General features: G+C 39.8%; 1 protein-coding gene across 1 annotated transcript in view; it reads right to left on the bottom strand.

Annotated features, from left to right (window-relative positions):
- PDXDC1 (pyridoxal dependent decarboxylase domain containing 1) overlaps positions 1-14,151 on the bottom strand; it is a 78,375-nt gene that overhangs the window by 15,835 nt on the left and 48,389 nt on the right. The window contains exons 9-14 of the mRNA XM_075564263.1: positions 12,423-12,507; positions 11,335-11,383; positions 11,134-11,235; positions 9,535-9,660; positions 4,439-4,489; positions 98-161 (exon numbers count right to left, since the gene is read on the bottom strand). Coding sequence (XP_075420378.1) covers positions 98-161; positions 4,439-4,489; positions 9,535-9,660; positions 11,134-11,235; positions 11,335-11,383; positions 12,423-12,507 — 477 coding nt within the window. The remainder of the gene's footprint in view (positions 1-97; positions 162-4,438; positions 4,490-9,534; positions 9,661-11,133; positions 11,236-11,334; positions 11,384-12,422; positions 12,508-14,151) is intronic.

Genomic DNA, 14,151 nt, shown 5'->3' with positions numbered 1-14,151 from the left:
AAATTATTCAATTTGTCTCAAATGATCACAGACTGAAGAGTTTAGTAACAATTAAATATTTTAGACTATCTAACATGGTAAATTCAAGATTACCTACCTAAACTTGATGATTCCTGGAAAAATCTGAACACCACTACCGGGGAACTGAGCTCATCCTCCACCTGAAAATGGAAGTCTAGCATCATTACCAAGTACAAGTAAACCTCCTAAATGGTGAGTCTGCAAAACAGGCACTCTATTAGTGAAGACATAAAAAAGTCCACAGGTTAATTACAGTTGCTAAAGCAGTGGTTCTCAACCTTCCTAATGCCGCAATCCTTTAATACAGTTCCTCATGTTGTGGTGAACCCAACCATAACATTATTTTTGTTGCTACTTCATAATTGTTATTTTGCTGCTGTTATGAATTCGGCAACCTTTTTGAAAGGGTTGTTCAACTCCCAAAGGGGTCGCGACCCACAGGTTGAGAACCACTGTGCTAGAGAAGCAAAAATCGAGGTTTACTAGAATTCTTAGAAATAATTATAAACTAGTCTGGAGTATTCCACTGAACTGTAAGATAATTTTAAATATTTGCACAGGTACATTTAAATATCAGGAGATTTAAAAAATAATGGGAAAATGTAAGTATGATAGTTAAGGTTTATTTTGCCAACCTGGCCGATAAACACACATGGGATTGAAGGGTGGAGAGAGAAATGGCTTGGTGAGCCATTCCTTTCTTGTTCTCTGATTGATGGTCAGGCCAGTGTGCTAATTCTTTGCCTCAGCTGGTAAGGTTCATTTCCTGCAAGACATCCCTGAGGAGAAGCCACAGGGACCTACCCTGATGCAGCCCTGGGTGCTGGAGAAGCTGCGTTGAGACCCCTGGCAGCGCTGAGATGCTTACATGCTCACTGATTGGGCTTTCTTCCTGCAGTTGGCGTTATTGCGTGTGTTGTGAGAGTTTGAGGAGGGCTTTGTAGATCGGTGTCAGACATGAGGGCTAACGTCAGACTTACGGGCTTGGACTGGGCTGGGATGCTTTCTTAATGTACACTTACCTTCTATATACAACTCTCTCTGATATACATATCAGTTTCTTTGGATTTGTTTCTCTAGTCTACCTAGACTAACACAATAAGTCTCACTTTGCTGCTAGCAAGAGTGGCTCCATGGGAAAGAGACCTGGCTCTTTGTTTCTATGAAGACTGCAGCCTTGAAAACCACACGCAACAGTATTATTCTGACACCCTGGATTGAGTTGAAAGGACTCACGAGGCACCCACCACCAATAATCATGTAAAAGGATCAAAGCAGGGAGACTGGATTAGTGCTGGAGAGAGCTGCTGCTTCTCAGAAACCCAGAAACTGTGCTGACCCAAGGACTGCAACTTTTAATACTCCTGGCAAGAAAAGAGAACAGCGTGTTCCTCTGTGAGCATGTGGGTCCTGCTGGCAGTGTGGGAGAGAAGATTACCTCCACCCCTCTCCAGCCAGCCCAGGAGAGGCAGTCTCCCAGAGGAGGCTACAGGGTGTGTCCTAGATGGAGGTCACTGTACTGGGGACAGGAGAAGCGGTTGCATAGTCATGAGTCAGGTCCTAACAGTCCTGTCCTGACTGCCTTGGTCGGAAGGCTCTGGTTCAATCTTGTAAACCCTTCTCTCTAGTATAATGTATGTGTCGCAGTCATGGTCCTGTTCCTGCTCCTGTCGTCCGACCACCAGTCATGAGTCTGTGACAGTTTCCTTTGTTTAATGCCTTATTTAACTAGCACCCCCACTTGACTCTTTAAACACCATCATGACCTCATGCTAATGACCTCCCTCATCTGGATGACGTGTCTCTGTGTGTTGGCTTTGTCTCTTTTCAGATTTGAGAAATGCTTTCCTTAAATTATATTTGAGATTGGGGCCTTTTGAACCCTAGAACAATGCTGAGCAAATAATCGGAGAAGCTGCACTATTTGAAGAAGAATGCAGTATCAGGAGTGGAGACTCACGAATCACCTGCGATTTGCATCTGGCACAACCTTACTTGTAGAAAACCCAGAGGACTTGGAGCACTTAGTGAAGAGAATCAAAGCCAGCCTTTGGTGTGGATAACACTTCAACATAAGGAACACAAAACACTGACAACTGGACCAATCAGCAACATACATGATAAATGACGCCATGTCAAGAATTGTGTTTTCCGTAAATCCATAATCAATTCCATGGAAACAGGATTGAAGAAATTAAGTGACATATACATGGGCAAGTCGGCTGCACAAGACCTCTTTAAAATGTTAAAGAACAAAGAAGTCACACTGAGGACTAGGTTTAGTCTTTTTAATTGCTTCATAAGCATGTGAAAGCTGAACAACTAATAAGGAATGGAGAATTGATACCCCTGAATGATGGTTTAAGCAAAGAATACTGAATAAACCCTGGACTGCCAGAAGAGAAAACACATGTCATGAAAGAGGTATAGATAGATGCTCCTTAAAAGTAAGGATAGCAAAACTTCTCACATTGCTGGACCGGAGAGTATTTCGTTCTACTGTACATAGGGTCACTACGGCACCTAACAACAAGAACAGGTCAAACTCCTGAACACCTGGCAGAAAAAAAAATGCAGATCTATATTTCAACAACCCAGGATGTATACAATTTCTACAAGGAAACAAAACACCTAGCCTATAGCAAAAAAAATTAAAAGAAGGAGCAAGAGTCAGTAGACACAACTGAGAATAATTTAAGTCCCCCCAAACTAAGATATTAGTATAGCAATTTGAAATAGACTGTAGTAACGATGTTTAATAAAGAAACAAAAGATTAACTACTGTTAAAAGAGAAATATGGCTAAGCTAATCTGTCTTAGAAGAAGCATAGCCAGAGTGCTCCTCAGAGGCAAGGATGGTGAGACGTCATCTCCCACACTTTGGACATGTGGTCAGGAGAGACCCGTCGCTGGAGAAGGCCGTCAAGCTTGGTAAAGTGGAGGGGCAGCGAGAAAGAGGAAAGCCCTCAACGAGACGGCTGCAACAATGGGCTCAGGCACAGGAACACCGTGAGGACGGTGCAGGACTGGTTGCTGTAAGATCGTGCATGGGGTCACTATCGGCCAGAACAACAACATGGCTACAAAAATGGAAGTTAGCAAATTGATTCTCCAACATAAGGAAGAAAATAAAGACTCCCTAAACATAAAATCAATAACAAAGGACAAAAATTGAAAATCCATAAACAAAGAGAATTTAGCACAGAAAATTAAGAAAACAAAAAAACTGTAAACACTCCCCAAAAGTCAACAAAATGCCAGTATCTACAGATAATCACACTGAATCCTATATAAATACTACCAGTTAAGAACAGAGAGTGGCAAATGGATGTTAAAAAAATAGAGACCCATCATCATATTGCCTACAAAAGACAAACCTGAGACATGACATATAGGCTAAAAATCAAAGGATGGAAAAAGTTAACAAGCTCACAATAACCAAAGTGTGCAAGAGCAGCAATAATCTCTGATAAAATAGACTTTAAGTCAAAATCCAGTACAGGTGGATGCCACCTCAGAGCATCCTAATAGGACTGCAGCTGCTCACGGGAGCAGAGGGCCTAACTTTTTCCTGTAGAGCAGCTGGTGGTTCTAGCTGCAGATCTTGTGGTTAGCAGCATAATTTGTAACCCACTACACCACCAGGGTCCTAAAGTACCTAGGAAGAAAGTTACCCATGGGAAACTATGGCACATCACTGCAACCACCAAGAGATCCACCAAAACAAACCAAGCCCACGCCCACTCATAGTGACTTACTGGTATGTAAATGGAAAAACATTTCCTGCGCATGGACTAACAGTATATAACATGGTGAAAACGTCAGTGCTACCAAAAGTAATCTATAACTACCATGCAATCCTGAGTCCAATTCCAGCTTCTCTGTGCAATCGTAAACTGTTACCAGAATAAAACTCCAAATGATGCATAGGAAAAGCACTATGGGGTTTAAATATTTACTGTTCATATTTAAATTGTCCAGAACAGGTTTCAGTACAGCTTCCAAATGGAGAACAGACCATGAAGAAGGACGAGGTTGCCCACTTCAGAGGAATTTTTTACTAAAACCTCTGGACAGAACATTGTCAGAGATCGTACTAGAAGATGAGCCCTCTGCTGGAAGGCGAGGAAGACACCTGCTCAAACCTAACAACTGTGCGGATGACTCAGGACCACGTGGGATTCTATTCAGTTGTGCCCACGGTTGCAGTGAGTTGGAGCCAGCTCATTGACAACTCACAACGCACAGGTCTAGGCTTCAGACTAACTATACAATAAAATTATGAATACAGATGTGATTCTCTGTACAGCGTGGCTTTGCTGGAGTTGTTGAAGAAACTAGAGTTGTTGTAAAAACAGGCTAAGTTGCTGAGCTAAAAGTTCTTTATTTCAAAAACAGGTTAAATGAGATACCATACCAGGATTTTGATGTGGTCCACTTTTTTCAAGCTTTCTTGAAACCGCTGACTCTGCGAAAGACAAGAGATAGCTTATGTAATTTCATTAGCTGAAAACCACAAATTAAGAAGTCATTTTGATGAGGGTCTTTGCAGGACTGCCAAAAAGGATTTCAGACAGATACCACTTTTTCTAGTGGGGCATACACAAACGTCAATTGGCAATAGGAATAAGCCATTCATCGACTGAGTGAAAATGTGTGCATAAAAGAGTTAACCAAGTTGTATGGCACTGGCATGGATCTGGAGTCAGTCATACCTGGCTCTAGAGTCAGTTCAAAACCTGGCTCTGGCACCACCTATCACCTATAGAACGATGATAAATTATTTAATCAGTCACTCAGCACCTATAACTTTGAATAAGTTATTTAATCCTTGTGTGTTTTTGTTCCTTCAATGTATATCTATTTTAAATGAATGTGGTGAAAATTAAAAGAGTTGATGTATGTTTTACATGTTTAGAAATAGAACCCCCCCAGAAGAATTTATTTCAAAGGACGGCATTGAATCTGCAGCTCTGGGAGAGGGACTTATCTGATTGGAGCACATGGGAGCAGATGAAGGGGGAGGAGGAGAGAGTGGTGCACATCCTGGTCCACCAGGCCTTGAGGACGATGATCCCAATTAGAGCAGCCAGTCCACAGAGAGGACCACATGGCCGGCCTCACTATGAGACATGACGTCCTTCACTGACCCATAGCCCTACAGGGGACGACACTGGAGACACAGTGTGGGAATTGCACCTGATGTGATCCTGCCACACCAAGGCAAAACACCAAGGAGGTGCAACAGAACAGCAAGGGAATGGAACGGCGAGGTCCTCACTGAATGCTGAAGGTGGACTTTGGGGCCAGGGCATGGGCCCAACAGACTGCACTGGAAAACACTCCTAAAGGCCAACAAACAGTCCTTTAACTAAGTACAAGCTTTTCTTTCTTGTTATGCTTTGTTTTTTGTCATTAGTTTGTTGCTGTTTTGTTGTATATTGTTGCTTGGTTTTTGCTCTGTCTTGTTTTTCTGCATGTTCTTATCTCCACAGGTCTGTCTAAATAAGATAGGCTAGATGAACAATCTGGGGGAGAAAACAATAAGACCAACAGTTCTGGGGGAACATGGGAGAGAGGGAGGTGGGGGAAAAGGTAGTGGTGTTAATAAACCCAGGGACAAGGGAACAAAAAGTGATCCAAATCGGTGGTGAGGAGGGTGTAGGAAGTCTGGTAGGGCTTGATCAAGGGTAATGTAATCAAGAGGAATTGCTGAAACCCAAATGACGACTGAGCATGATTGTGGGACAAGAGGTAAGTCAAAGGAAATAGAGGAAAGAGCTAGAAGGCAAAGGGCATTTATAGAGGTCTAAAGGCAAGTACATATGCAAATATATTTATATATGAGGATGGGGAAATAGATCTATGTGCATATATTTATAGGTTTAGTATTAAGGTAGCAGAAGGACATTGGGCCTCCACTCAAGTACTCACTCAATGCAAGAATACTTTCTTCTATTAAATTGGCATTCTATGATGCTCACCTTCCTGACACACTGCTAAAGACAAAGCAGGTCCATAAGCAAATGTGGTGAAGAAAGCTGATGGTGCCTGGCTATCAAAAGATATAGTGTCTGGGGTCTTAAAGGCTTGAAGATGACAAGCAGTCATCTAGCTCAGAAGCAACAAAGCCCACATGGAAGAAGCACACCAGCCTATGTGATCACGAGGTGTTGAAGGGATCGGGTATCAGGCATCATCAGAACAAAAAAATCTTACAGTGAATGAGGTGGGGAGTGCGGAGTGAAGACCTGAAGCCCATTTGTAGGCCACTGGATATCCTCTTACAGAAGAGCCAGTCAGGGCGCGATTTATCAACGATGAAACATACAACTTTCCTCTAGTTCCTAAATGCTTCCTCCTCCCCCACTATCATGATCCCAATTTTACCTTTAAAATCTGGCTAGACCAGAGGATGTACACTGGTACAGATAGGAACTGGAAACACAGGGAATCCAGGGTGGATGATCCCTTCAGGACCAGTGGTGTGAGTGGCAATACTGGGAGGGAGAGGGAGGATGGGTTGGAAAGGGGGAACTGATTACAAGGATCTACATGTGACCTACTCCCTGGGGGATGGACAACAGAAAAGTGGGTGAAGGGAGACGTCTGGCAGGGCAAGATATGACAAAATAATAATTTATAAATTATCAAGGGTTCTTGAGCGAGGGGAAAAAATGAGGAGCTGATCCCAGGGGCCTAGGTGGAGAGCAAATGTTTTCAGAATGATGGCGGCAATGATTGTACAAATATGCTTTACACAATTGATGTATGTATGCATTGTGATAAGAGTTGTATGAGCCTCTAATAAAACAATTTAAAAAATAGGAGCTGAAACCAAGGGCTCCATAGAAAGTAAATGACTACAAAAGAACGATGGCAACATCTGTACAAATATGCCTGAGGGCAATCAACGCATGGATTCTAACAAGAGATGTAAGAGCCCCCAACAAAAGAAGAAGAAATCATGACATCCTCAGGATGGGGACAGTAACAGTGTCTACCTCACAGGGTCTTCCCTCTTGGTTTTCTAGCTGTAGGTCTCTGTTTCATTATACACTTTTACTTTGTTCTCTCAGGCCGCCCTTTGGAATTCTCTGTTCAGCTCTTTGCATTCATCATTTCTTCCATTTGCCTTAGTGACTCTGTAATTAAGAGCAAGTTTCATAGTTTCTTCTGACCTCTACTTTATTCTTTCCGGTCTTTTTAGTGACCTTTTTCTTTCTTCATGTATGATGGATGTTCTTGATATTTTCTACAGCTCATCAGGTCTTTGGTCACTTCTGACTGCAACAAAGGGCTCAAACATAAGAACAAATCTGAGGATGGTGCAGGACCAGGCGGTGATCTGTTCTATTGTACACTGGGTCACAAAGAGTCGGAACAAACTCAACAGCACCTAACAACAATAAATCCCTCATGGAGCTGGGATTTATTAATTTAATAGATATTTACTGAGTGTTGCATACTGGATAAACCCTCAAAGAACCTATTTAAGAATGCGCTGGAATCTGTGTCTTTTAGTCAAGTGAAATTTAAATGAGATAATTCATGTAAAATGCTTCATGGTACTTGTCACTAAGGAAATGTTCAATGACTGCTATCCAAGAGGAAGGTGAATGTGATGGCGGTGATGACACGGAGAACAAGGAAAAGAAGGATTCTGATTTGTATGGTCTAGTGGGGATTAAAGGCATGAATGTATATCCGAACCCACTTGCACTGAGTTGATTCCATTTCGTAGCAGTCCTAGAGGACACAGGAGAACGAGACGGTAAACTTTGCAGGAAGTGACAGGCATCTTTCTCCCGCCCTAGAGGGTCGCTGTGAGGCAGCATTAACTTGATGGCAGTGAAGTGATGGCTGATAAGGTTCTCTAACAGAAAATGACAATGATGTGTCTAAGGTGAACTAGAGACATATTAAAACCAAAGATGCATGAAGGGATTTTGGGCTTGTGCTCCATTCTAGCCTTAATCTAAGAATACTTAGGTCTTAGGATATGCCCCTGCTTGATGCTTACCCTCAGGAAAGGCTTACTAAAGATATGGGTGTGGTGAAGAAACTAGATGGTGCCTAGTTTTTAGAAAGAATAGCATCTGGGGTCTTAAAGGCTTGACTTCAAACAAGCAGCCATCTAAGTGAGGCCTCAACTGTGTCTATAAGGAAGATGTGCACCAGTCTGTGTGATCCAAGGATTGTAAGTAATATAATCCAAATCCAAATCAGAGAAGCTGGATTATATGAAGAATGTGACATCGGGATTGGAGGATGACTTACAACAACCTGGTATATGACACACCTTGCTTTCAGAAAGTGAGGAACTTGAAGCACTTGCTGATGAAGGATTGCAGCCTTCAGTATGGATGACAACTCAGTGTAAAGAACAACAAAATCCTCACAACCAGACCGATAGGTTACATCATGATAAATGGAGAAAAGGTTGAAGCTCTCAAGGATTCGGTCTTGCTGGGATCCGCAATCAATGCTCATAGAAGCAGCAGTCAAGAGATCAAAAGACATACTATTAGGTGAATCTGCTGCACAAGACCTCTTTAGAGTGTTGAAGAGTGAGGATGTTCCTTTGAGGATGAAGGTATGCCCGACCCAAGCCACGGTCTTCTTTATTGCCTCATGCGCTTGTGAAAGATGGACTACAGACACAGTGACTGGGCTAGTGATTTCTAGAGGGGCATGTCAGGGATAGTTTAGGGAAAATAGTGAGCTAGTAACAATGAGTACGAGAATAAAGAAAATATTCTAAAATTGATTGTGGTGATGACTGTACTATTGAATTGCATGTGAATTATATGCCAATACAACTGTTGGGAAAAATAACTAAAAATAAAATGAATATTTAGTATTAAATATATTTTGTATAACATATTATCAGATCAAACAGTACTTGATCAGTAAGTGCTGTATGTAGTAACTCATTAAATCCTCATAACAATTTTTTGCTATGTTATTTTTCTCACATTATAGATGACAAAAACAGATGCAGAAAGATGTGCTTTTAAGCTTTAGTACAAGGTTAGCTCTCAAGTTGCATAAATAGGTTTTTTATTTAGTATAATTAAATATGTTCCACAATTAAAATACCTCACATGGATTATAACTGTCCTGAGAGCCCTACAATTCAGGAACCCAGACAGCTGATATTAAAAATATACACGCAATCCATAATCAAAACTTCATAGTCCCTCATCCTTTAGAGTCAGTCACATGGAACATGTATCCTTTTTTGCCCATCTTTCGCTATTCTTCAGCTGTCATTTTGTGACTTTTGGTTCTCATCCCATGCTAACTGCTGGACATAAATCTTCAGACAGATTGAGCAGTCATTCATAACTCTGAACAAGCAGCACATATGTGCAGGGCAATTAATTTGCTTACTTATGCATACAATGAGTTTAATAGAAGGAGGGTAAATAAATGAAGTATTTTTATTTTTTGTAAGTGAAGTATTTTTCCTTCCCTTGATTTTCCTGCCCCTGACTCATTTCTACTCACCAGTTGGCAGGCAGATTTTATTCTTTCCACAGTCCCATCAAGACCCAAGTATTGTAAAGATAACCACAGTGGCAAGGCACGGAGTTTGTCTGCTGGCTTGTTTGATGTAAGACCAGCAACTAAAGTCTGAAAAAAAAAATATGGGTTCACTAATTGAAGCGCTGAAATCATATAACAGAGTCACCCAGTTACCATTTACTCTATATTTCATACAAGACATATACTATGAGTCACTTTGCATTGCTATTTGATCATCCAACATGTCTAAGAGGTAAGGACTGAGCTCAGAAACCTTGCTTTGCCCAAAGATTCATGGCTCTGAAGGGGGGCAGTCAGGGTAAGAATTCAGATTGGACATAACCCAAAGTCAAAGTTCTCAGGCACTCGGAAGACAGCCCTCTCTAAGATTGTGCTGAGCTTTCAAACACCAGATGGGCAAGCCATTAGCTGTTTAGATAACTGTTTTCCCAGTTATCACTTAAAGTTTGTTACACCTGCCTATCACTTAGTAATCTATCAAGAATAATATGACCTTAAAAAAATTTTGTTACAACCTTTTGGACAACAGAGAACAGGAACTTTAAAATACTGTAGTTCCATTTCTAGGAACCTATTTGAAGCAAAGAATTTGAAATATAAAAAGAAAAAAAACCTGAAGATGTCCCCAGAGCTGACAAATGGAGGAAAACTTAAAAATGTATGTACTAATTATAGCTATTATGCAGCCATTAAAGATCACTAAAGATTCTTCATACTAAAACAAGTCTACAAGACTGAAAGCCTATGTAAGTCATGACTTCAACTACTCTGGAACCAGAAGAACCATGTGACAGCCAGTTACCACCACTGTCAGTTCTGACTCGGGTCACAATAGCTGGTTCTAGATATAATCAGAGAAAAATGTAGAATTCAAATTCTTAAAAAAAAAAAGAGAAAAAAGGCAGCGTCACTGGTTTAGTTAAGAACAGAGGACTCCCTGATACTACTTCCCTGAGACACTCAATAACTCTTGAGATGCAGCTATCACATGTCAAGCACGTAACAGAGTGGCACACAAAATAAAGGATTTTATGCATATTCAATCGACACAATGTCGACATCTACCCTAAAGCAAAAACTGAGATGCTAAGGATGCAGGGAAACTACCGAAAGAGAAATGAAACAACCAGAACACAAAGTAAATACACATTGTGAAAAATGTAGCAAATGTCATTGAAAAATTTGTGTGAAATTGTCAAATGGGAATTCCACTTGCTGTGTAAATGTTAACTAAAGAAACAAATACTGTTTAAAGAGTTCTTTATATACATGGAGAAGCATGAGGAGAACAAACGAAAAGTACATAGTAAGATTTTACTTATATTAAAACATTTTAAATTAATTGGGATTTAATACATATATCATTCCATATTTCATTCACATCAAGAAACATTCCATATTTCAATCATATCAAGTAGAATGCTATCACAATCAGTTTCCAAACATTCCTTTTCTACATACAACAGATATGTGTATTAAAGAGGAAAGAAGTACAGTTTTTCATTTTCTTCTGTAACTTTTCTGTTTTCCTCTATGCTTCATGCTGATTAGCCGGCTTACCAAGGCAGGATCATCGTGCTTGTAAAGTGTAACTGCAGGCACAGCCGGCAGACCTAGCCATGGGCCAGGAGTCAATGTCATGCTGTCACATTTGGTTGCAGCCTATCAAAAGGAGAATAATGCTTTGTTAAAATATGCACGAAGCTACAGTACACTCAACAAGCTCTCCCCTTCCTACATGCATTAAAATCGGCAACATACCAGCACTGATGAGGAGACATAACCGAGAGCCAATGTTGCCAGATTCACACTGAAAGAAAAAAACACCAGTTTAAGAATTCATTATTTATTTTTATAATTAGCATTAAAAGTATTTTTTTAAAAGGCTGTGCTGTTATAAGCTGATATTAAAATGTCTTTAGGTTGTGTTACTAGTTTAAAAACAGCAACAGAAAATGTGGTTTACACAAGTTTCCTTTTAAAAACATTTTATTGGGGCTCATACTACTCTTATCACAATCCATACATACATCAATTGTGGAAAGCACATCTGTACATTCGTTGCCCTCATCATTCCCAAAACATTTGCTCTCCACTTAAGCCCCCGGCATCAGCTCCTCGGTTTACACAAATTTCAAGAAAACTTTGAAACTTATTTTAATAAAAATGGATTTCAGACTTATTTTCAATCTTTCACAGCTATTTTTTTCAGTCCCAGTTCTTTTCTAGAGGGACAAAATAAAAATGAAACCTACCTTGTAGAATATGGTACATATGAACTATTCTGTGCTACCTTGCACTCTCTCCCCATTTCTCTTAATAGTGCCAATTGTCTCCTGGGAAACCACCCCACTCTCCTACTGGATCGTGAGTTTTGGGTGGAGACACCTATTTCAGAGGTGGGCAAATAACCTAGAGGGCTACAGTTACATTTATCTGGCCATAGAAATTGTTCAGCATGAGATCTTTGCTGGGCCTTCTGGCCACTGACATGAACTTGAAGACTGGAGCTGCTTTGCATCATAATAGGAAAGCCTAAGTATAAATGGAGCCAACATAGGGGAAACTGAGTCAGGTGACGTAGTGAGAGAAACACACACACACACACACACACACACACACACACACAGAGAATATCCTAGCTAACACTGTGCTTATAGCAAACCCAACACAAGTCTGTTTTTAGTTATGTGAGTCACTAAAAACCTCCTTTTGATGAAGCCATTTTGGGTTATTTTGTTGTTTGCATGGGAGAGTGACAAATGTTATTACAAGAGGAGAGTCTAGATGCCCACGTGCACAAGTACTATGTCCGTACCGAGCATGGAGCCAACCTCACCGCTACTCACCCTTCCACGTGAAGCCACATGCCGTACTGCTCACAGAGTTCTTTCAAACGCCCAATCTTATCTGTGTGCCCTACTGCTGCAGTTCCTAGGAGAAAGCACACAACGCAGGCAGGTCCATCAGGATACAAGTTCCTACTTTCGTCATTTCCCTGTGAGGGAAAGAACTCAACACATTCCCACTCTATTGTTTGTGGAGTAATTTAAAATCAGCAGTGACAAGTGTGTATCCTCTGTTATCAAGTTTGCTATCTGTGTTATTTAACTTCTCTATTTAAATATACTTAAATATCTTGATCTGTTGATCGAGTTTCCCAGGATTGTAGGTTTGCTTATCTATACTTGTATTTTTTTTAAACATTTTATTAGGGGCTCATACAACTCTTATCACAATCCATACATATACATACATAAATTGTTAAAGCACATCTGTACACTCCTTGCCCCAATCATTTTCAAAGCATTTGCTCTCTACTTTATACTTGTATTTTATCAGTTTTCTCTTGAGTTTTCTTTATATATTTCAGCTACGTTCATGAACATTCATAGCAGCAGGGGGCATTGAGTTTCTGTCAATGGTGGTAGAATAATTCATAAAGAATAATTCATCAATAGTGGCTATAATAGTGGTATAATCAATGACACAAGTAGATAATAATACAAGTAGAAGTTATGGCATTGGAGAATGTTCTGTTATGTCTATTTTTGCCACAATTAAAAAAATAAATAAATACGTGAATAATAATCACTACAAGGAAGAAGAAAATGTTCTAAAATTGAATGTGACAATTGTACCCTTTTCACACAACTGCATTATTGTAATTGTATGGCATGTGGATTAATTGTATGACTAATGAAACTGTTAAAAATTCATAACTGAGACTCTTGGATTATATCTTTTATTAAGATGAAGTCTATTTTATCACCTATTAATATCGCTACAGTGCCTTCTTTTTGTTAGCATTTTTCGGAGACACCCTTTTCTACCTTTTTGTGTTTCTTGTGTTTTTCTGTGTTACTTTACTTGCAGCCCTTATAAAGAGTATCTTTAAAAAGAATCTAAACTGAGAGGTTCTTTTTTATATTAATCATTTTAATGGGTGCTCATACAACTCTTATCACAACCCATACATGCATCAATTGTGTAAAGCACATTTGTACATTCATTGTCCTCATTATTCTCAAAACATTTGCTCTCCACTTAAGCCCTTAGCATCAGCTCCTCATTTTATTCAGATATAACTTATAATAAAGCCCTTTCATTACATATATAGCTTAATACACACATGCAGTTATGTAATCACCAACATAATCAAGATGCAAAATATTTCCAACACCCCTCATGGCCCATTGCAATTACTCCCTTTCCCATTGGCTGGAGGCAACACCAAATTGTTCTTTCACTGCAGTTTTGCCTTATCTAGTGTTTCATATTTATGATACAGTATACAATCTTTTGTGCATGTATTTTTCCACTTAGCATAATTCTTTGGTATTTATCCATGCTGGTGTGTACAATATTCCTTCTATTTACTGCTGAGTAGCATGGAACACTACCACAATTGCATCACAATTTGTTTATCCATTTAGTTGATTAAGAACATCTCATTTGTTTCCAATTATAATCATTCTCTTACAAGTCCTTGTGTGGACCTGTTTTCATTTCTATTTGATAAATAACCAGAACTTTACAAATGTATTTAAATAACTACAGAGTTGATGGTTCATGTTA

Source organism: Tenrec ecaudatus, chromosome 12 (genome assembly GCF_050624435.1).
Source record: "Tenrec ecaudatus isolate mTenEca1 chromosome 12, mTenEca1.hap1, whole genome shotgun sequence".
NCBI lineage: Eukaryota > Metazoa > Chordata > Mammalia > Afrosoricida > Tenrecidae > Tenrec > Tenrec ecaudatus.
Note: the sequence above shows the minus strand (reverse complement) of the source record. Positions and strands in the feature narration are given on the sequence as shown.